Below are 27,208 nucleotides of genomic sequence, written 5' to 3'. Positions count from 1 at the left end.
ACCAAGTACAAGTGGCAACGAGTGGAGTACAGGCGACCCAGGGGGGCCAGAAGCAAGCACACGGAGGAGAGAAGACAGGGCAGGGAGCCGCGTTCCAGGAGGGAGGGCTGGACAAAGTCCTGACCCTGAGGCACTGTTCCTCAGGGTGGCCAAGGAGCAAATTCATCCAAATCACGGAGGACTGTCTGCTACAAATAAATACACATCACTGGGTCCCATTCCAGATTCCTGAATCAGATCCTCCTGTGATGGGAGTCTAGGGCTCTTTTTGTTTTGTTCTGTATTAAACAAGCACTGATGCAAGGGGTCCAGGGACCACATTTAGTCACATTAAAATGTGATTACCATTCTTCTAGGTCAAGGGTAAGACCTAATGAATAGATACAATAATGAAAAACCCCGACAGACCTTGTACAGACAGCCAAAGCAGCAGAAAATCAGGGTATGTGGAAATCGAGAGGTTACAGGATGTGCGAAGTAGTCTAATGAATATATGGTTGGAATCACAGGTAGGCTAGCTAGTCTTGACTCGAAGAGGCTGAACTCTGTTCTGGACGTAACGGAGAATGAGCATAGGTTTCTGAACCAACCCATGCTATGTTTGAACAACATTACTTGGGAGTCCAAGCAAGAGGTACCAAGAAATCAGTGTAAAGGAGGAAAAGAGGAAAGGAGGAAATGGACGCCAGAGATTTTTCAGGGGGTGGAAAAGACAGGACTCAGGGGTTTCTGTGTGTAGAGAAAAGGAATTGAAGAGAACTGTCAGGAAAATCTTCAGTGAGCCAGCTGCCCTCTCAGTGTCCAACGCTACCCCAAGCACCACACAGCCTCCAAAAGTCCAAGAGTCATGAACTCAGGGCAATAATGGGGCACCTTCTATACGTGCCAGGCACCATCAACAACGCCAAGTACACCCAGGAAAAAACTTCCGGTCCTCCGGGAGTTTAAAATTACATCTCTCCTGGGGCACCGGGGTGGCTCAGTCGGTTTAAGCGTCCAACTTCGGCTCAGGTCACGATCTCGTGGTTTGTGAGTTCGAGCCCCACGTCAGGCTCCGTGCTGACGGCTCAGAGCCTGGAGCCTGCTTCCGATTCTGGGTCTCCTTCTCTCTCTGCCCCTCCCCCACTTGCTCTCTCTCTCTCTCTCTCTCTCTCTCTCTCTCTCTCTCAAAAATAAATAAACATTAAAAAAATGTACATCTCTCCCTGGTCCTCTTTTCTTCTGTCCCTACTTTTCAGGAGGAAAAGAAGTATCTCTGGAACTTGTCTCTCCACATGCTTGACGCCTTCTTTGCTACAAAGCATCAGCTGGGTCAAGTCACGACCATGTGGGGTCCTGAGCAGTTTTAGGGATTTATTCCGAATGATGGACACTTAGGAATGCTTTCTCAACTAGGACGACATGGCAGTCTGGACACCAAACTGTCAAGACGTAAATGTCCAGATTCAAGCATCAGTGGAGCCCAACTTCAATTAAATGGACTTACGGGACTTTCCTACAGAAAACTTAGAGTACAGCTGTTTGTTTATTCATCCAACCAATATGAACCATATGCTTTTAAGATGGATGTTTCTTCCCTGACCAGGAAGGATGAATAACATCCTGAGAAACCTTGGAGAGAAAGTGTGACTTGTCAACAAAATGAATTAAGAAGAAAGGAGAGCAAGCAGCACTTAAACCGGGAGAGATGGGGACAAGGGACGGGAAAAGGGCGTATGGAGGAACCATCAGCTATCAAAGAACAAATACCAGAGGGCAAAATTCCGCCACAAGTCTGAGAGCTGGATGGAGGTCACTTGTCAAGTGAAATGCCCGATTTTCAAAATGTAATGTTGCCAACTCCTCCATTTTAACAAGAGTGTGAGACAGGCTTTGCCTCCCGCTAACGGACAAATTACTGGACAAGACACACACACTCTTGACGAGAACTACGTGAGACGTACGTGATCAAGTGCTCAGGCTGTACGGAGCCCATGAGAACCATAATTCAAAGAAAATAAAGATTCAGTATCTCCGTTGTATAAAAAACTAGCATGAACACATCTCTAGAACTTTTAATAACCAAGCCTGGCTTCTGAGTATGAACTGAAATGGCAAAGACTCCTAGCTGTACATCTTCTTGTAGCCACACCCATAACTGTGGATCACTTTAAGGCCGATGACATCATCGAACCACTTTCTAAGCAGTTTTACTTTTAACTGTCACTTTTTTTTTTTTTTATTATATTATGGTAAAACACTTCAAATCTGTACTGCCTCCAAACTGCATACAGTCTAGATTGTTATTCCTGGGATCTCTCCGGTCTTTGGCAAATAAAACTCAGAATGCAATCAAAGCATTCACAGTTAAACTGCAAAACACTTGATTTCAGTTATTATTTGTGTACCTTTAACCCCAATCAGATCCTTTCTTTTCCACCCTACCTTCAGTGCTGGGTAACAATTACAAAGTTTTATGATATTCTATGATTATTTTGCTTTTTAAAAAGAAACATTTTGGGGGCGCCTGGGTGGCTCAGCCGGTTAAGCATCCGACTTTTGATTTCGGCTCGGGTCATGATCTCACGGTTCGTGAATTCAAATGCCGCATCGGGCTCTGCGCTGACAGGGCAGAACCTGCTTGGGATTCTCTCTCTCTCGCTCACCCCCACCCCATCCCTCCCCCACTTGTGCTCTCTCAAAATAAACTTAAAAAAAAGAAACATTTTGTAAAATGTGCTTAGAAACCTTTAAAAAACACACAGAGAAAGCAAATATATAAAAATCACAATGACTTAAATGTTATCAAGAACTTTAGTCTCTTTATATATTTAATTAACCTGTATCATAAAATGAGTACCTTCAAAGTCTAAATGACACATTTGAACAACTCAGTTCAGTTACTGAGCTCTCAGTCCAAGAGTAAAAGATCAATTTTTTAGGAGGATGAATTTCATTGTGGCAATTGAGAGGATACTATTTTCAAAAGGAGACTAAAATAAGAAAATACCCATGAAAATCACTATCATCTTATTGGCGAAAAGAAAAGAAATGACCAATTAAACACCTCTGCGTCACCAACTCTATGGAGTTCAGCTTATTTTTATCTTGCTCAGTCAAAAGCTCATCCATCTAGCAACCCAACTTTTCTGAGGCTAAAATTCTAGATGGATACATTTTTGTCGTGGGAGTCAGGGAAAACAGGTGTATTACAATCAGCTCCCGATAAATGTCACTAAAATAAATCGACAACAACGTAAAAGAACAAATCTCTTACCAGTTGAAATTCTCGACGCCGGTCATAGGCGTTCTGTATGCCGCTGTCTGCCCACAATGCTCGTATGACCGGGAGATACTGTAAAAACACTTGACTTTCCACCATTCCCTGGGCCGCCATGGAGGACCGTGTGTCAAATGCCATCATCTTGTCCCCGTTGACTTGGTTTGAGTCGTCTCCCCACGGGATATGAAGCTTCTCACGCGCGTCCACCAGCACCCGCATACCTTTGTTTAAAAAGAAAGGAAAAGATGAGCTAGGAGCCACTGGATACTCTCACCGGTTCTATCCCGGTATTACTTTCTGAAACTTCGTAACTACTGCAGGCCTACCTCCTCCAAAAACCGAGACCAACATCAAAACACCCGCAACTCTGCAGAGCTTACAAAGCCGGTTGTTCACAGTCATAAAATTAGAGCCTGGAAAAGTAAACACTATTCACACAATTGCTCCTTCTGAAGGATTTTAACATGTTCTAATTTATAAGATCACTTTTTACACAGTTTTAATAGAGGGGAGTCACAAGAGAACCAGAGCTGGGGAAGGAAAAAGAAATTATGCTGCAGGCTCTGGAAGCAACCGCGGCTAAGATTTTCTGAGCCCCTCAACAAGACATTTATGAAATGTCGAGAATCAAACATCATCACTCAGAGTTCCGTTCGTTCCCCAGGCATCCTGCTTTCACCCGACGCCCAGTCTTCTAAGAGCACATTCAAAACTCAAAGACTCCCAAACCAAGCCTCAAATCGGGGTAAGTCACGGGAAAGCCTTCGATTTCCCAAACGGGGAAGAAGAGCGGCTGTGAAAAGTGTATCAAAACAGAGCGTTCAACTTGCACAGGTTAATTCAAACCGAGTTATCTCTGATCACTGCACTGTGACCTTTGGTCCATCTATCTTAACAGCCACGGCACTACTCGGGTCACTTGTCCGGATAACTGAAAACCTGTTTTTGCCGTCCACCTTCTAATCACGCCAACTCAAAAAAAGGAGATGTCTTGTGACTTACTTCATCTCATTGCCAATGTTAGAGTAGGGTCACATCAGGAGCCGGCGCACAACAAGGACCAGGTGTTCACCTGGCTCGTAATCAGTTACCATGTTGACTCTATTTATTGACATAATTCCAGAAGTTCGGCTGCATCAGGATACAAAGGTACCTTCAATTAAGGACTGGCAAGGCGGAGTCTGCAGCCTTGAAAGAGCCCTCGATTAGCTTTGTGCTAAACATTAAGATGGGACAAACACAACTGTTTTACACAGCTTAGCTGCAGGGGTACCAGGGCTCAGAGCTGACTCCTCTCCCCTCATTGCCCCTTGGTCCCCACTCCCGGGGAGAAGTTTTCCTCTCCTCAATCCTGGGAGAAAGAAAAAGAAAAAAGAAAAAAAGAGTGACTGAGAAGGAGTTGCTTAAGAACTTCCTGAACAACAACAAAAAAAATCCCACTTGAAAAAACACGGCTTGAAAATCTGAAATCCGTAGCAAACTCCGGGGCCACTGCTACCCAGATGGGAGTTTCCTGATGCACCTGAACCACCAGGCCCTGTATCTCAAATCTGCCAAAATGCCTTTCATAAAAAGTAGAAAATATTCGATACTAAGAATAAGGAATAGAATTGTCGCTGAAATAAGAATCACCTTCTCCAATTCTCCGAAAGCGCAGAAATAAAATTCACTTAAGAGCAAAGTTCAGTTTCAAAAATGCTGTCAAACAGAAGCAGAGTCTATGATCCAAGACGACAGTGATTCACTGACTCAACCTGCACAGGCTTTGCATCACTTTTTAGGCCAAAGATTCTTCATACCAACGCACAGTTTTATTTAAACAGGACAGCAAGAGGTGGAACCCCCCCTCTCCTGCCCCCACTTATTAAGCAAAAAGGAGAGTGGGACGTGTTGCATACTGATTACAGGCAAAACATCCTGCCCCGCCGTGACAATGGGGCGAAAAACCACTGATGCTAATTTTTTCAGACTAACTGCATGGGTTTACTCTTTCCTGATGCCAGCACAGTACACAGGACTCCCTGAAGTTTCGTATCTTTGCCCCAAAGGGCCCACCAACTGTCACCCTTCGCCCTTGACAAGTCTCAGGCAAAAGTTTCCTTACTGAGACGGTTCCAGAACTCCCTTGCTTAGGAGGCAGCCAAGGAAGCAGGGAATTGGGAGCAGCCCCGACCCCATGTGACTCGGGTCACCCACCCCGGGCGGCGAGGTTGGGCAGGCAGCGCCGGGGCGGGGGATGGGGGAGTGTAGGTCTGGGGCTGGCCCTCGGGTCTTCTGGCCTCCTCCGGTGGAAGACGGGAGCGGTCACCCCGCACCTCGAGGCACTTCCCTCTCGGAGGCGAGGCCAGCGGCGAGGCGGGGGTGCAGAGGACCTGCACTCGAACGGCAAGGGGGAAAGCGGGGCGCCCCCGGGCATCCTCTCCCCTGGCGGGTCGAGGGCACCCCGGGCAGGCAGGACCGCCGCCCAGGGTGGGCGCGCCCCCTTCCCGCCCGCCCGCCCGCCCGCCCGCCGGGCCGGGTCCTCTGCCCGGGAAGGAGCGAACGAGGGCGGTGCCCGGCCCCGCGCCGGCCGCCTCCGCCCCCCCACCCCCGCGCCGGCCCGGGCCCGCGATCCCCGCGGCGACCCCCGCTCTGCACCTTTAATCACGTTGCTGTAGATGGTGGGGCGGAACTCCTCGCGCGCGCGCTGGTCGAAGTCCTGCCCGTGGATGATCCGCATCTGCTTCAGGAAGGTGGACTTGCCGCTCTCGCCCGCGCCCAGCAGCAGGATCTTCACGAGCCGCTTCACGTAGGTCTTCTCCCGGGACAGGCATTTGTCGATCTCCTTGGACTTGCGCTGCTGCTCGGCCTCGCCGCTCGTGAGCACGCAGCCGGGGAAGCACACGGACAGCACGGACCGCGACGGCAGGAAGTCCGCCATCTTGCCGCCGCCGCCGCCGCCTCGGCGGGCCCCTCCGGCTCCCTCCACCTCCTCCTCGGGCGGCGGGCGGCTCCTGCTACGAGGCTCGAGGGCGGGGAGCGCTGCGGCGGCCCGAGCGCGCCCGGGGAGGGAGGGAACCAGAGAGGTGACTCGCAGGGCGGGCCGGGCAGGGCGGGCCGGAGGAGCCGGGGAGGGAGGGAGGGAGGGGAAGAGGGCGGGGCCAGGAGGGGCGGTGGCCCCCGGGCGTGCGCGCGCCCGCCGCCTCCCGGGGGCGCGCACGCACGCACGCACGCACGCACGCCGAGGCCTCTTCCCACCAACCCCACTCCAACCCGCCGCCTCCCGCCGTGGGCCGGCGAGTCAAGCTCTAGCCCCGGTGCCCGCGGCCGCCGCTCGGCGCGCGCGGGGGTTGGGGTGGGGCTGGGAATGGTCACGTGGTCTCCGGCCAGCCGGGGCGCGCGCTTGGAACCCGACTTTCTGTTTCCTTTTAATTAGCTGCGCCCGATGACTGGCAGGAGGGCCGCTTCCCCGAGCCCGAGCCCGGAGGCAGGAGGCCGGAGGCCGGAGACCGGGTCCCAGACCCTGCCCTTTGGGGCTCTCCTACGGCTCTCACTGCTGGGTTACGTTCCCGCCGCCTGCTGTCAAGATTCGCGCGCCTAATTTCGAGGCCCCTGGCTGGGGTGCTATTCAGGCAGCAGGCGCGAGTCTGGAAGGTTTTAGGGCCTTTTCTTGAGGTGGTTTCTTTGACATCCTGCTCTCCCAAGCCCGGAATGATACCCACACATCATCAGCCACCCTCCCCACGCCCCCAACTCTTTTTGGCATTCTCAGGCCCCGCAAAAGAGAAGATACTGGAGTTGATGTTAATCTGAGATGCGCGAGGAGGGGTTGCTAATGCCTCATTCGTGCCGCACCGAAGTCAGTGGATGGTAGCTGCAGGAGGGTGAGGTCATGGTGAAAATCCCCCTAAACCGGACACAGTGAAGCCGACTCTTCCCTACAAGGAAGCAGATAAGCTGTCTGTTTGACCTAGGACTGGAGCTAGCAAATGTTAGGTTTCCTGCCAGATTACAGAGGATATGACCAGCCAAGGGACTTTTTTGTGTCCTAACAGCAGATTCAGGCCCGGACACCTGAAAGGGCTGCCAGGGGACGAACGACAAGTATCAGCTGGGGTGGCAGAGAGACTGTGCAGACGGGACCCCGGAAGCCAGCTTCTTTATTCTCAGTGTTTAGTTTCAAGTGGAAACAGCCGTTTTGGTCGGTCTCTGTTCTGGGCAGTGCAAAGGTAACGTTCCTTGATTTGGGGCCCTGTGTCTCAGAAGCCACCCTTGTGTTAGGCAGTTGTGGTTAAGAGGTCAGCACTCCGAGAGGCACAGGGCAGGTTTAAATTTAGAAAATCAGTGGGGCGCCTGGGTGGCGCAGTCGGTTAAGCATCCGACTTCAGCCAGGTCACGATCTCCAAGTCCGTGGGTTCGAGCCCCGCGTCAGGCTCTGGGCTGATGGCTCGGAGCCTGGAGCCTGTTTCCGATTCTGCGTCTCCCTCTCTCTCTGCCCCTCCCCCGTTCATGCTCTGTCTCTCTCTGTCCCAAAGATAAATAAACGTTAAAAAAAAAAATTAAAAAGAAAATCAGTGCCAATCAGTTTGCTGTCCAGTTGGCTTCATGGCCGAGAAGCCTCATGAGTCAGTAAATAGGCTTCAGTAAACATGGCTATAGTAGGACTATGTCCTGTTGTCCTGGCCAAGCCCGCAGGGTGGACAATCTACAAAGCAGGATAGGTTCACCTCCAGAATGTATGGATTGATAGAGTCAGAATCACCGGGCGGTGCCTTCCGGCAAAATGTACGGTAGAAGTCTACCCTGGATGGAAAAATCTCTCTAGTCTCAATAGTGTTCAGGAGGCACTGTTCTCCAACCATGAAGCAGCTGACCTCTGCCCACGACAGGGGAGCAGGTGTGGCCCCCACGCACCATGTCTCTGCGGACTCCAGATGCTGATCTGAACTCATTTGCAAAAACAGGAGGGAAGCCTGGAAGTTAGGTGGTTAACATGTTGCTTTTCTTTTTCCAAAAGTGTGTGCAGCATAATGGAGAAGCGAGGGTGTCTAGGAGTCAGGAAGGTATTCCTGCCCAGCCGGTTCGTGTTGTGACATGCAGAGCAGCAGAGAAAGCTATTCAAAGCCCTGCCTGTAACCCTTGGTTGGCTCAGATCGAGTCTAACTGGCTCTGGTCAGTGTTTCTGAGAGACATCGTTGGGCCTAGCCTGAGGTTTGCCGATAGCGGTCCAACTGCTTCTATTTAATAATCAAGCCACCTTGAAATTATATGTAAAAATGAGTTAGAGGTTTGGTGGTTCCTCAGAAAGTTAAACACAGAACTGACGTATGAACTAGCAATTCTACTTATAGGTCAAAAATAATTGAGAACAGGTATTCAAACAAAAAATTGTGCACCTGTGTTCATGACAGAGCACTGTTCAGAAGAGCTAAAAGAAGAAAACCCGCCTTATATCCATCAATAGATGAGTGGATAGGAGGGCCTGGGTGGCTCAGTCGATTGAGTGTCCGACTTCAGCTCAGGTCATGATCGCTCGGCTCATGGGTTCGAGCCCCGCATCGGGCTCTGTGCGGACAGCTCAGAGGCTGGAGCCTGCTTTGGATTCTGTGTCTCCTGCTCTCTCTGCCCCTTCCCCATTCATGCTCTCTCTCTCTCTCTCAAAAATAAATAAACATTTTTAAAAATTTAAAAAAAATAGATGAGTGGATAAACAAAAATGTGGTATATCCATAAAATGGAATTATTCACCCATAAAAGGGAATGAAATACTGACCGATACATGCTACTACAATATAGATGAACCCTGAAAACATTATGCTAAGTGGAAGAAGCCAGTCACAAAAGGCTGCATATTGTGAGGTTCCATTTATATGAAAAGTCCAGAATAGACAAAGCCACAGAAACAGCAGGTTAATAGTTGCCGGGGGCTAGGAGGAGGGAAGAATGGGGAGTGACTGTTTATGGGTTCAGGGTTTCCTTTGGGGTGATGAAAATGTTTAGGAACTAGGGGCGCCTGGGTGTCTGTCGGTTAAGCATCCGACTCATCTCAGGTCATGATCTCACGGTTCATGGGTTTGAGTCCTGCATCCGGCTCTGTGCTGACAGCTCAGAGCCTGGAGCCTGCTTCGGATCCTGTGTCTCCCTCTCTCTCTCTATCCCTCCCCCATTCGTTCTCTCTCTCTCAAAAATAAATAAACATTAAAAAAAAAAAAAAAGAAGAAAATGTTTAGGAACTGCATATTGGTGACAGTTGCAGAACGTTGTGAATGTACTAAATGCCCTGAAATGTATACTTTAGTCAAATGATGTATTTGATGTTATGTGAATTTTATCACAATTAAAAAAAAAAAAATGAAGTGGGGAAAATAATATTTTCCGTAAAAGAAAAGGCATCATTTAACACTGAGGTACCCACAGTGTCCCAGGTTCAATGAATGATCGTGTGATTGTGTTCGTTTTAAAATAACAACCTAAGGTATATGTTTGCACCAGAAGCAAATCCATTCTAGCAGTTGCTTCGGGTTACATTGTAACGGTATTAATGCTATTTTAGTTTCCAGATAGATTGTTCCGTAACTAAAAAAAGAAAATCCAAACTGGCTAAGGGAGTACAGAGTCCTTGGTTAGAACTGAATCTGCTAGGTGCTAGATTTCCAGAGGCCCCAGATGTGAATTCCTTGGAAGCATATTGCTGCTAGCCACATGCAAACGAAGGATTCTGATGCCCCAGAGGAGCTGTGATAAAATGGTTGATTAGTTGCCATGCTCTATTCTTTCTGGAAACCCAAGGTCTGGCGGCAAACAGTCTTGTGAGATAAACAGTGAAGCTGTGACTAAAAATGTAGAAATCCATTTCCAAATAGCTCTTCGTCTGTGACGCAGTCACTTCAGGAAGGACACGGGCCCTTTCCAGTAATACTGGCGATGCTTGAAATCAATTACTTGTAACTCTTTTGTTGGAATTGGAAGATAGGCCTCCTATCTTACAGTCACAGCTTTTTTGCAGTGAAAAAAAAAATGGTATGGCTTAGCTCATTTACCTACCCTTCGTGCCAAATAACTTTGGGCTATTTACAAAAATCAGTATTATCCAGAAAGGACAAAAATTTGTCACCCTCAGACATGCACATTCCAGAGAATATGCCAGAGGTTCTAGGAACAATTCCAAAAGAGGAGTTACTTTTTTTTCTTTTTTTCTTTTCCAAATGATGAGAAATCTAATTTAAATAAGTGTTTCCCCTGCCCAGGTGACTACTCACCACTCAGGATAGGACAACGCCCGCTTAGGTATGTTTATTTAAAAATCAGCCACATTACTTGATGGTCAAACCTGCAGTTAATTTTCTAATAAGGGTAACAACACAGCCGGCAACCTTGCTACACAAGTCTTCTTTTGCCTCATCAGTGATATCCAATAGGTGGGTTCTAATCCTTTCTTCCACGTAAACACAGGCATGGATTTTTCGGATCTTCGTTTCCGGTCCTAGAAAGGGAAGGGGATTCCCTAGCCCTCCCGCGACACCAATCCCTGCCACGTGTGTAATGTTTTCAAGGCCCCGAAGCACTTTGACCTACTTGTTCTCATTCTCTCCTCTGCTCACAAGAGCCGGACTAGGAACACCCAGTGTCGACCTGCTCCCCTCCTGTCTCACCCTGAGTAGCTGATGGGGAAGAAAAGGTTCGAGGTGACACAACGGAAGCCTCATCCAGCCTGGCCACTTACAGATCCAGAACGAGGACCACCGCCCCCCCCCCCCACCTTTGGACTCTACATCCGGTGCTCTTTCTGATATGCAAAGTTGCATTTGTGCCCCGAATGTCCAGCTGGATGAAGCTCAAACTTAAGCAGCTAACTGTGCTTGTAACCAGGAGGCACCACAGAGTCCCGTAGTTTTTGGTGGTTGGCGGGTCTGTTTTTCCAGCCCCTGTGCAGCTGGCTGTCATCGGGAAGTTCACCAGCTCTTAGGCTGATTCTGGTAAGATGTTCCATACGTTGAACCCAGCCTCTAGTTTGTAAAATGTTCCAGGTGGCTGATGTAGAAATGAGAAAAGAGGAGCCAAGCTTATGGCAATATTTACATGATGCGTAAACCCCAGACGTTCCCTTAACGTGAGTTAGAGATGAGAAGGCACCTTTTTTTTTTTTTTTTTTGGCAATGAAATTTGCCTCTCACGTGGAAAGTTTTGTATGAAACTAGGCATGCAGAGTTGTGTTGCTGGTGGGGTTTTTTGTTGTTGTTGTTATTAATGGAAAACATGACTTTAATTACTGGCTGTACTTTTCTCAGCCTCCGAGAAAGATCCATGAGTTGCTGTGGACCAGCTGTGACCTCACTCGGCTTATCTGAACTCAGAAGCCTGTGCCGTCTTAAAGACACATGCCGGCACCCGTCTAAGCCCTTACACCTTGCATAAAGCATCGGATTCATTTACGGGCAGTCTATTTATATGACACGAACAAAAAGCTTTGTCCGTAAATCTGAGATCCTTTCTGAGAAACTCAAAACATCTCGCTCAGTCCCTCCCCTTTATTTTCCCTCAGAGCTTTTTATTTTTAATTTTTTTAATGTTTTATTTATTTTGAGAGAGAGAGAGAGAGAGAGTGTGTGTGTGTGTGTGTGTGTGTGTGTGTGTGTGTGTGAGAGCAGGGGAGGGGCTGAGAGAGAGAGAGAGAGAGAGAGACCCAGAATCCGAAGCAGGCCCCAGGCTCTGAGCCCGATACGGGGCTCGAACAAGTGAACTGCGAGATCATGACCGGGGCCTCAACCGACTGAGCCGCCCAGGCACCCCACCCCTCAGAGCTTTTTAAAGATGATGGATCATCTTTATATTTTATTGCCTGTAAAGGGGCTGCCCGTTGCCAGAAACAGGTAAGGGCTCTTGCACATTAACTTCTGTTTCTCTAGGGAAGTTTCAGGCTGTGAAGCCTCAATTGATTCCTGCGTCTTAAAATCCTCTGCTCCCAATCCGGCCGAAGAAGTTTTCTTTCACTCAGAACGCTGGATTACAGGCTCGGGCCTGTTGCTTCCAGGAACCACACTCCTGGCCAGCTGGCTAGCCAGGTCGCATCACACATCGCAGCCTGTAGACCTCGCCTGGGCCTCAGTATAAACGCTAGGGTGGGTCAGTCGGTCGAGTTGACCATCAAGCAGTAAGGGCTCACACACAGGGGCACTGAGAAATAAGTCCGTGTAGCCTTTGTCTGCATGCAGCCGCCTGGCTCACGGAGCCCATAATGTCATCAGCACGTCTGTCTCCAAACTCCCGGGTCAGCTGCTAAGGAAAAGCTGGACTAGCTTATGGTTGGATTCTGGGAAAGGCAGCCAACTGCTGAGTCAGAGTCCTAGCCTGGAAGGGTCTAGAAAAGCTGAAACACAGTCATCAAGGTCCCTGTCTCTTGCTTTAGGAATTAGCTTTCTCCTGGCTGTGGGAGGGTTATGCCAGGCCTGCCTGGAAGGTGAGAGGCAGACGTAAAAGCAAAGGGAAACCGCTCGCCTTGTCAAGCTGTTGTCTCCAGTCATTCTGTACTTAACGATGGTTTCCCGTCTTTGCCAATAAACAGAACCGGAAGAAGAAAAAGTCTCTTCGGTAGGCGGGTCATCTGCGTTTCCATCCAAACCACACAAATCGTATCAGATGGTTTGCTCGTCATTTTGCAGCGAATAGAGTGTGGGTGCAGGAACTTGGGAAGAACTCAACGTGTTCGAGCCTTGCCCTTCATATCTGTAAAATGGGAGTGTTTGAACATAAAGATTTGTCTTGAGGATTAAATTACAAGATAAATCCACTCCATTTCTGTCCATAAATGAGAGGTTCAGTTGTAGACTCTCGGAGGAAGCAGCAACCAAACTTCTTTAACATCGCTTTGAAAGTTTAGCAATATAGGGGCGCCTGGGTGGCGCAGTCGGTTAAGCGTCCGACTTCAGCCAGGTCACGATCTCGCGGTCCGGGAGTTCGAGCCCCGCATCAGGCTCTGGGCTGATGGCTCGGAGCCTGGAGCCTGTTTCCGATTCTGTGTCTCCCTCTCTCTCTGCCCCTCCCCCGTTCATGCTCTGTCTCTCTCTGTCCCAAAAATAAACGTTGAAAAAAAAAATTAAAAAAAAAAAAAAAGAAAGTTTAGCAATATTGTCCTGGTCAGAACGGGCTCCTGATATTTCCCGAGCTCTTCCTTCTGAGTGTAAAGGTATCTCCTCTGCTCAGGTTCATTCATAGCGGCTGATGTGTCCCCCAGCGGATCTCTTTCTCATCAAAAGAATTTAACACAACAATGAGAAAATGCATGTATATTAGGGGTTGTCACCCAAATTTGAACTCTCAAGAGGGGACGAGTTTATTACTTTCCATCAATAATGAGAGTATAAGGGATCCGCGCAGAGAGCAGAGGTTCAAGTGGAGATGTTGGCACAGTGAACTAAGAGCATGGGCTTTGTTTTCCAATCTGCAAAGTGGGTATAATCATGTTAGTGTTATATAAGGGGGGAGAGTTATATAAAATGACAGAGCAGGCTTTTAGTCAATGTCACCATGTTTCCCTGCTGTCAAAGTATTTACTTGACCAGTCGATGAACTGGTGTCTATGTCACGAGGGTCATGGATGACGAGGGAAGCCCCATGATCGTGAATGTGGATACCTCTGATCACAAGCCCATGCTCTGGTCACACCCCCATCGGTAGACACCTCTTGGACAGCCCTTGGGCCTCAAGGTGGGCACACCAGTGGTGTAGTCGCCCCTTAGGACAGACCCACTCTCAGGGACACAGGCTTGGTCTGCTTGGATAAGGTACTTAGGGATTCTAGTTCCCTGGCTTTTTGTCTGGGAGAGGCACAGGCTCTGGGCAGGTCCCTTTGTCTTGCCCTACAAATAGGGACAGCACCAGGAGAGAGCCAAACCGGGACCCTCTAAGCACAGGTGGAGGTGGGGACTTCTCTTGTCTGGAGCTCAGGGCGGTACTATCTGGGAGGATATAATGAGATCGTATCTAAATTGCCCCATTTTACAGACATGGGGCCTAAACTAAACCTCAGAAACGTTCATCTTCCCGGGCTCTTGAAAGCGTATCCCAATGGAGAAAATGGCTGACATACTGCACTGAAGTCCTTTATGAGCCAGTCCTTGGTTGGGGACTTTTGTGCCCCTCTGGTAGAAGCCTGCTAAATTTCTGGCTCATCACTGCCCTTTCCAAGGCCACCTTGGGCAAGAAGTCAACGAGTGCTTTATAGAATAGCAGATACATAACGAGTGTGCTTTCAGATCAATCCTCAGTTTGTTCCTTCACCTGGGACTCCTGCTAAAGGGCCTCAGGGAAAGCACAGTTACCCCCAGGAAGGAAGGGAACTTGCGGCACTGCCCCAGGCAGGGCCTGATGCCCTTAAGGCAACCCCATCCCAAGTAATTTAGGAACTCCGTGCATTTCAGAGGGCCTGGGGGGTGGGGGGTGGGTAGGTGCTCAGATTTAGAAAGATTGCCTTGGGCGGTTTTCTCCCTAAGCACCACACAGTGTCTCCACTAATGTGTTACAATTAAGGAGCTGGGGTTGGGGGCAATTTAACTTCCCCTGGGACCAACATACTTGACCCAATAGACTCACAGGGGAAGACACAATGGGCTCCGAGGGAAAATCTGAACGAACTGTAGACCTCCATTTATGTCTTGGGTCCCCCCCAGATTTGCTCCTCCATGGCCCTATTCTGATTTAACCTGCATAAATAAGGGAGCAAAGAGTAATGGTGGGCACTTTCTCGATAGCCAGCTAGGGGGTGTTTCTGAAAAGCCTTCTGTCCAACCGCCCCCCCCACCCCCCACCCCAGGGTAATCCTCTCATGGGATAATAGCATTTTCTTAGGGAGGTGTTTCTCTTGACAAATTACCGCCCTGGTAAATTTCATGCCAGCCATTTGTCTAGTTTGGCCCGCAGCGGTGACAAACACCCAAAGTTTTCCTCTTTTTGGTTTCCAAACTGTCTCCCCCGTCTCCCATCCTTCTTCCCCCACCTCCTTTTCTTTAGGCTTCCCCTCCTACCCTGCCCGCCCTCCATCTGCCCTCTCCCTTCTTTCTTTCTTTTCCCAGCCCTTCCTTCCTGTGTCTCCCTCCCCAGATTGGCGGGAGACAGTACCCGGCCCCCCCGCGGTCCTACAGATCCTCACATCGCCCATCACAACACAGGTCACGTTGGCTGTAATTGTCTTCCCTCACCTGCCACTCAAGAATGTGGGCCCTTTGAGGCAAGGGACACAGCTAACTTATTTTGTGTCTTTCGGCATCTAGCGTGTCATATCGTAACGGCTCGCTAAATGTATGTAATTAATTTAAATGAGGAGACAGCCACCTGCCTACTTCCAAGTTGCTTTCCTGCCTTTCTGAGCGTGGCCAGCTGGATTTGCAGCCCTCCAGGATTGGAGGGATCTAGACAAGGAGTAGAGAGAACACTTTTGGCTCAGCCCCACTTGGCAGAACTTGCTATACACTGTGCTAACTTGGAATGGCTGGATAAGGTCACAATATGGGTTATTGAGCGACTTGAAGTAGCTGATGGGCTTGCGTGGGGTGGGGTGATTAGGGCACACCATCACATGATGGACATCAGTCAATCAAGGAACCTGCTCACGGTGGGGCAAACAGGACAGTGGAGTTTGTGTGGGCCACGAAAACTAGAACTTGGGTCGTCCTTCTCAACAGCAAACAACGAGTAGGTGCCCATGTCCATCAGGTATGAGCTGGGCTCACAAAGGACATCAGCGAGAATTGGGCAGATGTGGGTTCAAATCCCAACTCTGCTCTCTGTCTTGTATCTCTCATCAGTATCCTGGCATAAGCCACCTAAACTTTTTGAGCCCCGTTTTCCTTATCTGAGAAATGGAGTCAATTATGCCCACACCTCCCTGGGTTGCTGGGAGGATGAATTGTCATGACATACGTAAAGCACATAGCAAAGTGTCTCCCTCCAAAGAGCTGTTTGATCATAATAGCATTTGCTCTAGGCACTGGGGGTTAAAAAGCTATTAAAATGATTTTGTTATAAAAATACAAAGATTTTGGGGGGCACCCGAGTGGCTCAGTCAGCTAAGTGTCAGACTCTCGGTTTTGGCTCAGGCCATGATCTATCTCATGGTTTGTGAGATTGAGCCCCACGTTGGGCTCTGTGCTGACAGTACAGAGCCTGCTTGGGATTCTCTCTCTCCCTCTCTCTCTCTCTCTCTGTCCCTCCCCAGCTGGCTCTCCCTCTCCCTCAAAATAAGTATATAAAGTTTTTTTAAAAAGTAAATATTGGGGTGCCTGGGCGGCTCAGTGGGTTAAGCATCCAACTTCAGCTCAGGTCAAGATCTCGCGGTTTGTGAGTTCAAGCCCCTCGCCAGGCTCTGTGCTGACAGCTCGGAGCCCGGAGCCTGCTTCGAATTCTGTGTCTCCCCCTCTCTCTGCCCCGCCCATGCTCATGCTCTGTCTCTCTCTGTCTCTCATATAAACGCTAAAAATTTTTTTTAAAAAGCAAATATAAAGATTTTTTTTTCATGCAAAGTTGCTTATGCTAACTTTTAAATGAAGTATATTGATCATTGCTTCAGGGAGCTAGAGTCTAGAGCATGGTTGTCTCCTAGAAATATAATGCAAGGCACATAATGTAATTTAAAATTTTCTAGTAACCACATTAGAAAAATGGGGGAAAAAAAGTAAAACTGATTTTAATCATATAGTTTATTAAGCCCAGTATACCCTAAATACCATTTCAATGTGTAATTGATATAAGGATTATTAAAGAAATACCTTACATTCTTCTTTTCTTTCTTTCTTTCTTTCTTTCTTTCTTTCTTTCTTTCTTTCTTTCTTTTTTCTTTCTTTCATACAAAGTCTTAAAAACTCAGTGTGCCTTTTATATTCGTGACAACTTCAGCTGAGATGCTGACTTGTCCTCAAAGGTACCTGGTCTGTATTTAGATTTCATAAAATTTAGAGTTGGAAAGGTAGAGGCACAAAATCAAGGTGTTTCAAGCACACTTAGATATTTTCCAGTAACCAGAGAGAGAGACAGCTCCGTCTTTAAGCTTAAATTAATTAGAATGAAATAAAAAATGAAGTTCCTTGCTGTCATTAGCCACATTTCTTTTTTTTTTTTTAATTTTTTTTTTAACGTTTATTTATTTTTGAGACAGAGAGAGACAGAGCATGAACGGGGGAGGGTCAGAGAGAGGGAGACACAGAATCTGAAACAGGCTCCAGGCTCTGAGCTGTCAGCACAGAGCCCGACACGGGGCTCGAACTCACGGACCGCGAGATCATGACCTGAGCTGAAGTCGGCGGCTTAACCGACTGAGCCACCCAGGCGCCCCAACATTTCAAGTGCCCTTTAGGCTCAGTATGCACCTGGTGTGTGCCCAGGACACCATGGGGGCCGGTTTGATTAGGACCGACCCGTGGAGGTTGAAAAGGCATGGCAGAATCCGGCTGGGAGGGGTTTCGATCCTGGGTTACGATGTGATGATTTTATTCTGTGGCTAAAGAGGAACCACTGGACTATTTTCAAGCAGGGGGCAGGTGACCTGTGTGCTGCCTGAGGGCCAGCCATCTGGTGCCCATGAGGGGACAGAGAGGGGAGAGACAGCAGCCAGCAAGAGCAGCTTGGAGGTGCCTGCGATAGTTCGGGTGTGCAGTGATAGCATCTGGCTAGCGTGAGAGCAAAGAGAACGGTCCAGAGACTTTTCAAAGCCTGACTCAGGACTTAGAAAGTGAAGGAGGGTGAGGGAAGGGGCAGGATGGCGGGAGGCTGGGAGGCTGGGAGCCTGGGAGGCTGAGAGGCTGGGAGGCTGCATGCTTGGGGGACCGGCTTGATGTGGAAAGGCTCAAGGGGCCAGGATGTTGGTGCTTATCAGAAAGCGATTCCCCTAAGACAAACAGCCGAACCCAGGCCCAGGAGACTGTGTATTTTATGGATTTTTTTTTTTTAAAAGAAGCAAATGTATAGTTTACAACACCCACTCCACCCTCTGAATCACATGGTCACCCCGGACTTTGCCCAGAGTTCCTGAGATTGTGAAAGACACTCCTTACTTCTAGGGAACTCCTTGGGGTGGTGGGTATAGGCTGGAGCAGAGTTAAAGACTTCTCAGAAGTCAGAGGAAAAGTTCTAACCTTCTATTCCCTAGCTACTTTTTTGTACCCCTAATATCTTCTATGGGAAAAGCATTACTTCTACCCTGAGTTCAGGTTTTGTTAGATCTAAGGGGGGGGGGCGGGGGGCTGCTGGAAAGGAAGCTGCTTGTCCCCTCTCCTAGGTCCCTCCTAATCCTCCAAGTAGCCTAAGTCACTGTAATCTCCTGTCTCCACACGCCGATGGTCCAGGTCAACCACCAGCCTCCTTGGGCTGCTGGCACACGATGGGGTGTGGCCTGGGGACGATGAAACACACCCGACTCTGCGTTGTCTGGATATGTGGGGAGTGCCTGCTTAGACCAGGCACTGTGATACATGTGGGGGACTACAAGGCAAATGAATTTATAGGGCGCTTCCAGTGGGCAGAGCCAACTGGTCAACCAGCCATTACTGTGCTAAGCGAAGGTAGCACAGCCCAAGACCGTCTCAGCCAGCCAGGGAGCTCAGCATGGGGCCTCTCTGGAAGCTTAGTTTGAAAGAAGAGAAGGGGGGACGAAAAGGAGTGCCTTCTGGGCTACGCAATGACATCCAGATGGGGACTAGGATACGTGGAAGAATGGGGGACTACTAGTGACATTACGGTGGTGTTCATTGTCTACCGGCTCTTGTTAGATGCCACATGCTATCCAGGGGCTCCTTACCTGTGAGCCTTCTCCCCATTTCCCAGATGGGGAAACCGAAGCTCCGAGCAGTGAAGTGCACTTGTCAGGGCAGGGTCAAGAGCCGGTGCTGACCTGATTCCAGAAATGCCTGACTCCTGCTTCTCAGCTCACGGTGTATGTGCCCCTGAGCCCGCCAACCCCTCAGCCTCATACTGGGATCACTTGGGGACCCCACACTGATCTACAAAAGTTAGGTTTTAGTGTGGTCTTGAGAAGCAGACTAAAGTCATGCCTTCGGGTGGTCATGGGGTCCTGCCTGTTGTCGATAGGAATCACCAGAAGGGCCGAACAGATAGTTCCATCTAGGACATGAAGGGGATACTTAAACGACTGTCGTGGCTCTGTCCCAGCACGGCACTGTCCGGCGAGGAGGCAACAGTGTCATGTAGCTCCAGCCCCCAACGTGTCCAGGCAGCTCCGAGCCTCCTGACAGGGTGGGTCTGGGCAGACGTTTCCTCCCGGGGCTGGCTGGGCAACAGATGTGGGTTTTTCTAGGTCAGGCGGGTCTGTCTTCAGCAGGCCTGAGGATGCACAGTTTGTATATACTGCAGACGTTGCCGGCGTGCTGTGTAAACACAGACTATCTTCCACTCCAACGCTTCCTTTGGCGAGACTCGTCCAACTGGGATACTTGATTCCAACTTTCTTATCAACTTGAAGCTTCCTACTCTGATATCAGGAAGCTATTAAAGTCCATTTCCTGGTATTGCCTTGACCTCACCAGTGCACGCTCGCATTGAGGTGAATGTCCCTTAGAGGAGAATATTTTTCACCTTCAAAAGCCTGTCACCCAGCCTCAGATGCCCCACATCAAACAAGCCTGCAGGCATTTTGAAAGTGTGCTTAGCCAAAGCCTTACGCCCGAAACGTTTACTTCCTACCGCGGCGAGTTTAAGCGTATTTACTTGGCTTTGGGGCTCTTCTTAGCGGGGCCAGCTGCCTCTTTGACTCTGTTTCTAGACTTTTTTTTTTTTTCCACTCTCGATTGTCAGTCTTTCCCATACCATATCCCTCAGAGAGGTCCTGCTCACCCCTTTTAAACTTTTGTCCCTACTTCCTGTCTCCCTCTCGCCCTTCCAACTGTAAAAGTCCTACTCTCCTGTCTTCCCAAGTGCTAACAGAAGGAAGGAATAGGAGAAAAAAGAAACGGTCGAGATCCAGCTGGAAAAAAAAAAACTCCAAACCTTCCCAACCACTTCGTTTTCCTCCCTCTCATCTGAACCCCTACGGAACTCATGCCTCTGCCACACGACTCGGGACTTGTGGTCCCCCGCCTCCAGCGTGGCCCCCGCTGGGTCTCTGCTGGTATTCACACGCCTGGGTAGCCCCTTTCCCAGATGAACAGGCCTGCGTGACCCATACGTTATGGTGGCGCAGAGTTTCACGATGAAACTCACCGTCGTCTCTTGGGCCCTGCTCTTGCCTCGCTCCCCTGGGTCACTCACCAGAGGAGAAGCCAGCCACCGCGTCGCGAAGACACTTAGGCAGCCCAGCGCGGGGGTCCACGTGGGGAAGAACGGAGGCCTCCTGCCGAGTGCCAGCACCAAGGAGCGAGCCACCTTGTCTCCAGGCTCCTGAGAGGCTCTGAGCGAGAACCACGTGGCCCTAAGTGGCTGCCCAATTCCGGATCCGTAGAAACGATGCCAAATAAGCGTGCGGAGTTGCATCGGGCTGTGAAAGCCGGGGGTCATTTGTTACGCGGCAATAGATAACTGACGCGGAAGCCCAGAGCAAAAATGATACTGACAGTAACGCTTAACGTCACTGAGTAAAGCTTGAGAAGTACTAGGCACTGCTTACTTAGCACTTTATATAGGATAGCTCATTTAATTGTACAGCCAATAATAGTAATATCAATGAACACTGATAAGGCGCCAGGAACCGTGCCGAGGGCTTCACACACCTTCCGTCCGGGCCCCCGCATTGGCTCTGGGGGTGGGGGGGGGGTAGGCACTTTGATTGGTGTCATTCCTGTTCCCCATTTAAGGAAACTGAGACAGACAGAAGCGTGGATGTGGCAGTGCCGAGGCTGAGCCTGTGGGCCATCCTGACTCTGGAGCCGGTGTCCCTCATCATTCGTTCCTATGCCGTCTCCACCGCTCGGCGTGGGCCTCGGCTGCGCCACACGAACAGACCTTAGCGACTGTGTCTTTTGCCTTTGACTCCCCGGCCACACTGTGCGTATAACACGTGCTCGATAAATGCCCGCAAAGTGTGCGGGTCCCCCTTAGCTCAGCCCTCGTCCTTCAGCCAACGGATCGAGGCGCTTATCACATGTAAATACGGCAAAGCTTTTCCAGAGCAGAACCCCGAGCGCACGAGACGGTGTCACTACACGGAGAAGCGCGTTTTTGCACACGGACTCACGCGGGCACTTGACCTGTGGCCACCCACGTTCCTTGCTCCCCCAGGCTTGTCTCCCGCCCATCCCAGGGCGCCTGGCTCCCGCCGTGGGCCTTGGGGACATTAAAAGCGCCTTCATCAGGGGCGCCTGGGTGGCACAGTCGGTTAAGCGTCCGACTTCGGCCAGGTCACGATCTCACGGTCCGTGAGTTCGAGCCCCGCGTCAGGCTCTGGGCTGATGGCTCGGAGCCTGGAGCCTGTTTCCGATTCTGTGTCTCCCTCTCTCTCTGCCCCTCCCCTGCTCATGCTCTGTCTCTCTCAAAAATAAATAAAAACATTAAAAAAAAAAAAAGATTACCATGACGGTTTCCCTGCTTCCGAGGTCCTAACATGTAGTGAAGAAGGCTGATACAAGCGGGATGTGTGATCAGAGCACTTTAAAGGGGAGGAGGGGAGGAGGCGGGCAGCTGCTGGGCTCCTGCGTTCACATAGGAACATCGTGGGAGGGGTGGGGTGGGGGGAAGCTAGGGAGGTGGTTGTGCGGGGGGGGGGGGGGGGGGGGGCTGCTGATTCCTCTGACAGGCAGATTTCTCCAGGGAGAGGAACAGAGGGGAGTCTGTTTAAGAGGGGGCTTCTGGGGTGCAGCAGAGAGGGAGAGGGAGGTGGGTCATGGAGGGGGTGCAATGCAGGGGCAGGGCGAGGGGTGTGAGGGGATTGTTGGAGCCCCTGGCTACACTCCCCCCTCCCCCCACCCTGCCGGGAATGCTTGGAGTCCAGAGGGGACATGGAGTCCCCGGGAGCAGTGAGTGTCACAAGCAGGCACGGAACCAGGGCCGAAGAAGAGGAAGGAAACGGGGCTCTGACAGGGGTGCAGGGAGAAGGGCAATAGTTGGGGTTTGGGGCTGCAGCAAAGGATGTGGGAGGGGGAGGTTCGGGCAGAGGGAGAGGCCAGGGCCCAAAGCAGGTTCAGCTTGCACCCGGGAAGAAGCAGGTCACCCGAACTGACCCCAGAACAGGGTCTTAGGGCGTGTCAGGGAGTAGGTAGCAGCAGCGGCTGGGAAATTGGGTCCCCTGCAGCCTCGGAATGCCAGCGAGGGCTGCTGTCCCTCTCTGGGAGCCAACTGGGAGTCACAGAAGGTTTTTGAGGAAAAAAAATGTTTGGCGGGGGGCGCCTGGGTGGCTCCGTGGGTTGAGCGTCCGACTTGGGCTCAGGTCATGATCCCGCGGTCCGTGAGTTCGAGCCCCGCGTCGGGCTCTGTGCCGACAGCTCAGAGCCTGGAGCCTGCTTCGGATTCTGTGTCTCCTTCTCTCTCTGCCCCTCTCCTGTTCATGCTCTCTCTGTCTGTCAAAATAAATAAATGTAAAAAAAAAAAAATTTTTTTTTTTTTAAATGTTTGATGTCTGCAGAGCAGCCTTGGCTTTGAATCCAGAAGGGCTGCCTGCCCGCCAAAGAGAGACAGAGGGGAGACGAAAGGGCAGAGCTAGTGTTTCCACGGTGGGCGGGGCCGGCTGGTGTTACTGGGGATGGAGAAGGAGGCAAAGGAGGGAGAGGGGGGGAGGGCGGCGAGGGAGGGGGAGGGAGGCAGAGCCGCCTCCGTGGGACCCACTGGGTGTGGGCGCAGGGAGAAGTAGGACGCAGAAATGAATTTGAAACTCCCTGTCCACATACAGAAAGGAAAGCCTGTGGATGTCAAAACCCTCACAGGTGCTGGTGTCTTCATTTCCTCTGCGAATCCACCATGGGTCATCTTCCTGTGCCCTTCCAGACACCCTTCCAGAGGGAGCCTGCCCTGGGAAAGTCAGAGGCAGAAAGCAGCTGGGCGGAACTTCGGAAAGCCCCTCGCGAGAGGACAGACACACTGGCTCGGGCTTCCCCCCCCCCCCCCCCCATCTGTTCCTCAGGAAAGATGCTGTCTGCTAGAAGCAGAAGGAGGGGCTGAGGGTCCGGAAGACTGAGTCTGCCTGTCACAGGAACGCTTAAGGACACCTATCCCTTGGGGGGGGGGGGAAGGGAGATGTTGGTGGCCAGGGTCTCTTAGGGTCATCAGCGGGTGTGCATTTGGGCCAAAGCAGCCCAGGGCACTCCAGAACCAGCCTGCGGGGGGGGGGGGGGCAGGGGGGCGGAAATCCCAGCTCTGCTAATTACCGGTCAAGGCTACGTGATCTCAGCTAGTGATGCGAAGCTTCTTTGACTCCGTTTCCCCATCTGTAAAATGGGGATCCCGATCGTAGCTCTCCCATAGGGGTGTTGTGGGTATTCAACGAAAGAAGGGTACGAGGGCCCAGCGCCCCAGAGGCACCCAGTAGAGGTGGGGCACTCTCCTTGGCCAGGTCTGTGGCACCCCAGGGAGACCTGGCAAAGCCTGGGGGCCCGAGAACAAGATGGAGGTCGTGCAGCAGGCCTGGGCCCCAGCGTGTGGAATGAGGGCACCTTCGACCTCTCAGGGGTAGATTGAACTGGGAAAGAGCGCTTTGGTTTCCGATAGAGTCCAGGTTCCGAGAGGGACCTGAGTATGTCGGAGGGTCAAAGGGACCTGCTGGCCAAGAACGGGTAAGGTCTCCCACCAGGTCACGGGGACTGGGGTGCGGGGCGGGGGGGGATGCTACTTAGTGTGGGTAGTGCAGAAGTGATTCTGCATCCTCCGCCCCTGTGTGCAAAGGGGCGGAGCCAGGTTGGGAGGGCCACAGCCAGGGGACCACCATGGAGGAAGAAAACTTCAGGGTTGGGAGACCAAGCTTTCCTACCATCTAGCTACTCCCTGTCTCTCGTGTCTTCACCCACAGACATTCATATCACGCCCACTGGGGGATTTGCAATGCAGCGTGACGGTTATGTATTGACTTTGGGACTTTGGGGCTGGACTGTTGGGTTCGAATCCCACCGCTGACTTCCTAGTTCTAATGCCTCTCCCCCCAGCCCCGGATTCTCACCTCGACCCCGGGGACTATATCCCAGTACCTCCCTCAGGGCGTTGTCAGGAAGGTGAAGTGAGCTGTCTTTAAAACATTTAAAATGCTGCCTGGCTTGGGGCGCCTGGGTGGCTCAGTCGGTTAAGTGTCCCACTTCGGCTCAGGTCCTGATCTCGTGGTTAGTGGGTTCGAGCCCTGCATTGGGCTCTGTGCTGTCAGCACAGAGCCCGCTTCAGAGCCTCTCCGCCCTCCTCCTCCCCCACTCTCTCTCTCTCTCAAAATAAATAAACATTAAAAAAAGAAAAAAAAAAAAAAAAAAGGAAGCAAAAGCCCCTGCCCTCATGGGGCTGACAGTCCAGTTAGGAAGCCAGACAGACAACGCAGAGAGGATCACATAATTATCAACCATCTCCTAGCATGTGTCAGAATTTTCTTCCCTTTGAAGGCTGAATAATACTCCGTTGTATGCGTTTACCGATTTTTATCTATCTATTCATCCATCGATGGACACTTGGGTTGTTTCTACCTTTGGATTATTGTGAACAAAGCCGCTATGAACGTGGGGGTATAAATCCAACCTTTTCCTTTAACAGGTGAAAAAAAAAAAGTATAGTTAAGGAACGCGGACCCAGAAAAAGCATAAGGGAAAGACCTACACCAGCTGGGGGAGGAGTCGGGATGGTTTTTGCCTGAGGAAGTGATTTATTGGCTGGAACCCAGAGAATGAGGAGCTAGTCAGGTAAAAGGTAACTGAAGAAGAGTCTTGACCACATGTGACAGCCCTGGAGCAGAGAGAGGCTTGGGTTTTCCAGAAATGGAAAGGGGGCCGGTGTGGCAGGGGCACAGAGGTGAAGAGACAGAGAGGCACATGGGATGGGCCCTGGGGTCACATAGGACTCATGACTTAGGCTTCTTCCTAAGAGCTTCGGTGCACAACGGATCCCCTCAAAGCAGAAGGGGGAAATGTCCAAATATAGAGTTTGGGGGAAAAAAAATCACTCTGGTCACCCTGAGAGGAGAGAATTGGAAGCTGGAAGCAGGTGTGGGGCAGGAATGAATGGGGCCAATCAGGCACCAGTGTAGTTGCCCAAGCAGAAGATGCTGGTACCTTGGACTTAGCCGGTGGCAGGTGAAATAATAGTAGATTTAAAAAAAAATTTTATTTTTTCACGTCTATTTATTTATGGAGAGAGACAGAGAGCACACATGCACATGTGCTCAAGTGCGGGAGGGGCAGAGAGAGAGAGAATCCCCAAGCAGGCTCTAGGCTCTGAGCTGTCAGCATGGAGCCCCACGTGGGGCTCGAACTCACAAACCACAACATCGTGACCTGAGCTGAAGTCGGACACTTTGTCCACTGAGCCACCCAGGCGCCCCTGCCTTTGACATTTTCTAGCAAGTGTTTCTGGGACATTTTCTCCCTGGACCCATTGCAAGAACTCTGCTCTTTTTTTTTTTTTTTTTAATTTTTTTTTTTTTTTATGTTTATTTTTGAGACAGAGAGAGACAGAGCATGAACGGGGGAGGGGCAGACAGAGAGGGAGACACAGAATTGGAAGCAGGCTCCAGACTCTGAGCCATCAGAGCCCGACGCGGGGCTCGAATCCACGGTCTGTGAGATCATGACCTGAGCTGAAGTCGGACGCTTAACCGACCGAGCCACCCAGGCGCCCCAAGAACTCTGCTCTTTAAGGTGGAAAGGATGGGGGCGCCTGGGTGGCTCGGTCGGTTAAGCATCGACTTTGGCTCAGGTCATGACCTCACGGTTCATGAGTTCGAGTCCCACGTCGGGCTCTGTGCTGTCAGATCGGAGCCTGGAGCCTGCGTTGTATTCTGTGTGTGTGTCTCTCTCTCTCTGCCCTTCCCCCGCTCGCACTCTGTCTCTCTCTCTCAAAAATAAATAAAACATTAAAAAAATATGGAAAGGATGGGCCAGAGACAGCTCTGATTATAGGATGGCGTACTGGGGATGACTAGGAGGGCTTACTTAGGTCAGGTTATTCTGAGATCCCTTAAGTCCTGGCACCCACCCACGCCCCTCCCCCCCTCCGCCCCTCCCCACCTCACTTCCTCACCCACGTCACCTGGAAATGATGGAGGTGCAGGGAGGAGAGAGGAGATCCAGGCTTGCAGAGTGAGACATCCTTCTACATGCAAGCTGAGCTGATCAATTCAGATGCCCAGAAGTACTCCGATCAATTGTCTTGTAAGGACAGTATGATCGAAGATATTTCACCATGCTGTTCTCCCTCTAGCAGGGATTGTGGACTAAAATAAAACATCGGTTCAAAATATCCCCGGGGGGCTCAGTCGGTTGACCGTCCAACTTCAGTTCAGGTCATGATCTCGCAGTTGGTGGGTTCGAGCCCCGCATCAGGCTCTGTGCTGACAGCTCGGAACCTGGAGCCTGCTTCGGATTCTGGGTCTTCCTCTCTCTGCCCCTCCCCTGCTCACACTGTCTCTCTCTGTCTCTCAAAACATGAATAAACGTTAAAAAATACATTTCGAACTCTCACTTCAATAGAGTTACTTATCTTTTTTTTTATTTAAAAAAAAATTTTTTTTTTTCAACGTTTATTTATTTTTGGGACAGAAACAGAGCATGAACGGGGGAGGGGCAGAGAGAGAGGGAGACGCAGAATCGGAAACAGGCTCCAGGCTCTGAGCCATCAGCCCAGAGCCTGACGCGGGGTTCGAACTCACGGACCGCGAGATGGTGACCTGGCTGAAGTCGGACGCTTAACCGACTGCGCCACCCAGGCGCCCCTAGAGTTACTTATCTTGAACACTGTTCAGATTGCTCATTTTTTCCTTTCTCCCCTCCTTTGTGCAGTTCATCAAGCCACTTCCTACTCACCATTCATATATTTTATTTATACCCCAAGTCATTTCAAAAACGGAGTTGTTGT

The 27,208-nt window shown here is 50.5% G+C and overlaps 1 protein-coding gene across 1 annotated transcript in view; it reads right to left on the bottom strand.

Moving 5' to 3' along the window:
- The window catches only part of GNA13 (G protein subunit alpha 13), a 44,075-nt gene extending 37,725 nt beyond the window's left edge, over window positions 1-6,350 (bottom strand). Inside the window, exons 1-2 of the mRNA XM_003997099.5 lie at window positions 5,900-6,350; window positions 3,257-3,483 (exon numbers count right to left, since the gene is read on the bottom strand). Of these exons, the coding sequence (XP_003997148.1) occupies window positions 3,257-3,483; window positions 5,900-6,182 (510 nt within the window). The 5' untranslated portion in view covers window positions 6,183-6,350. The remainder of the gene's footprint in view (window positions 1-3,256; window positions 3,484-5,899) is intronic.
- Between the last annotated feature and the right edge of the window lie 20,858 nt (window positions 6,351-27,208).

The sequence above is a fragment of the Felis catus genome, chromosome E1 (assembly GCF_018350175.1).
Source record: "Felis catus isolate Fca126 chromosome E1, F.catus_Fca126_mat1.0, whole genome shotgun sequence".
NCBI lineage: Eukaryota > Metazoa > Chordata > Mammalia > Carnivora > Felidae > Felis > Felis catus.
This window is presented reverse-complemented; position numbering and strand designations above follow the sequence as displayed.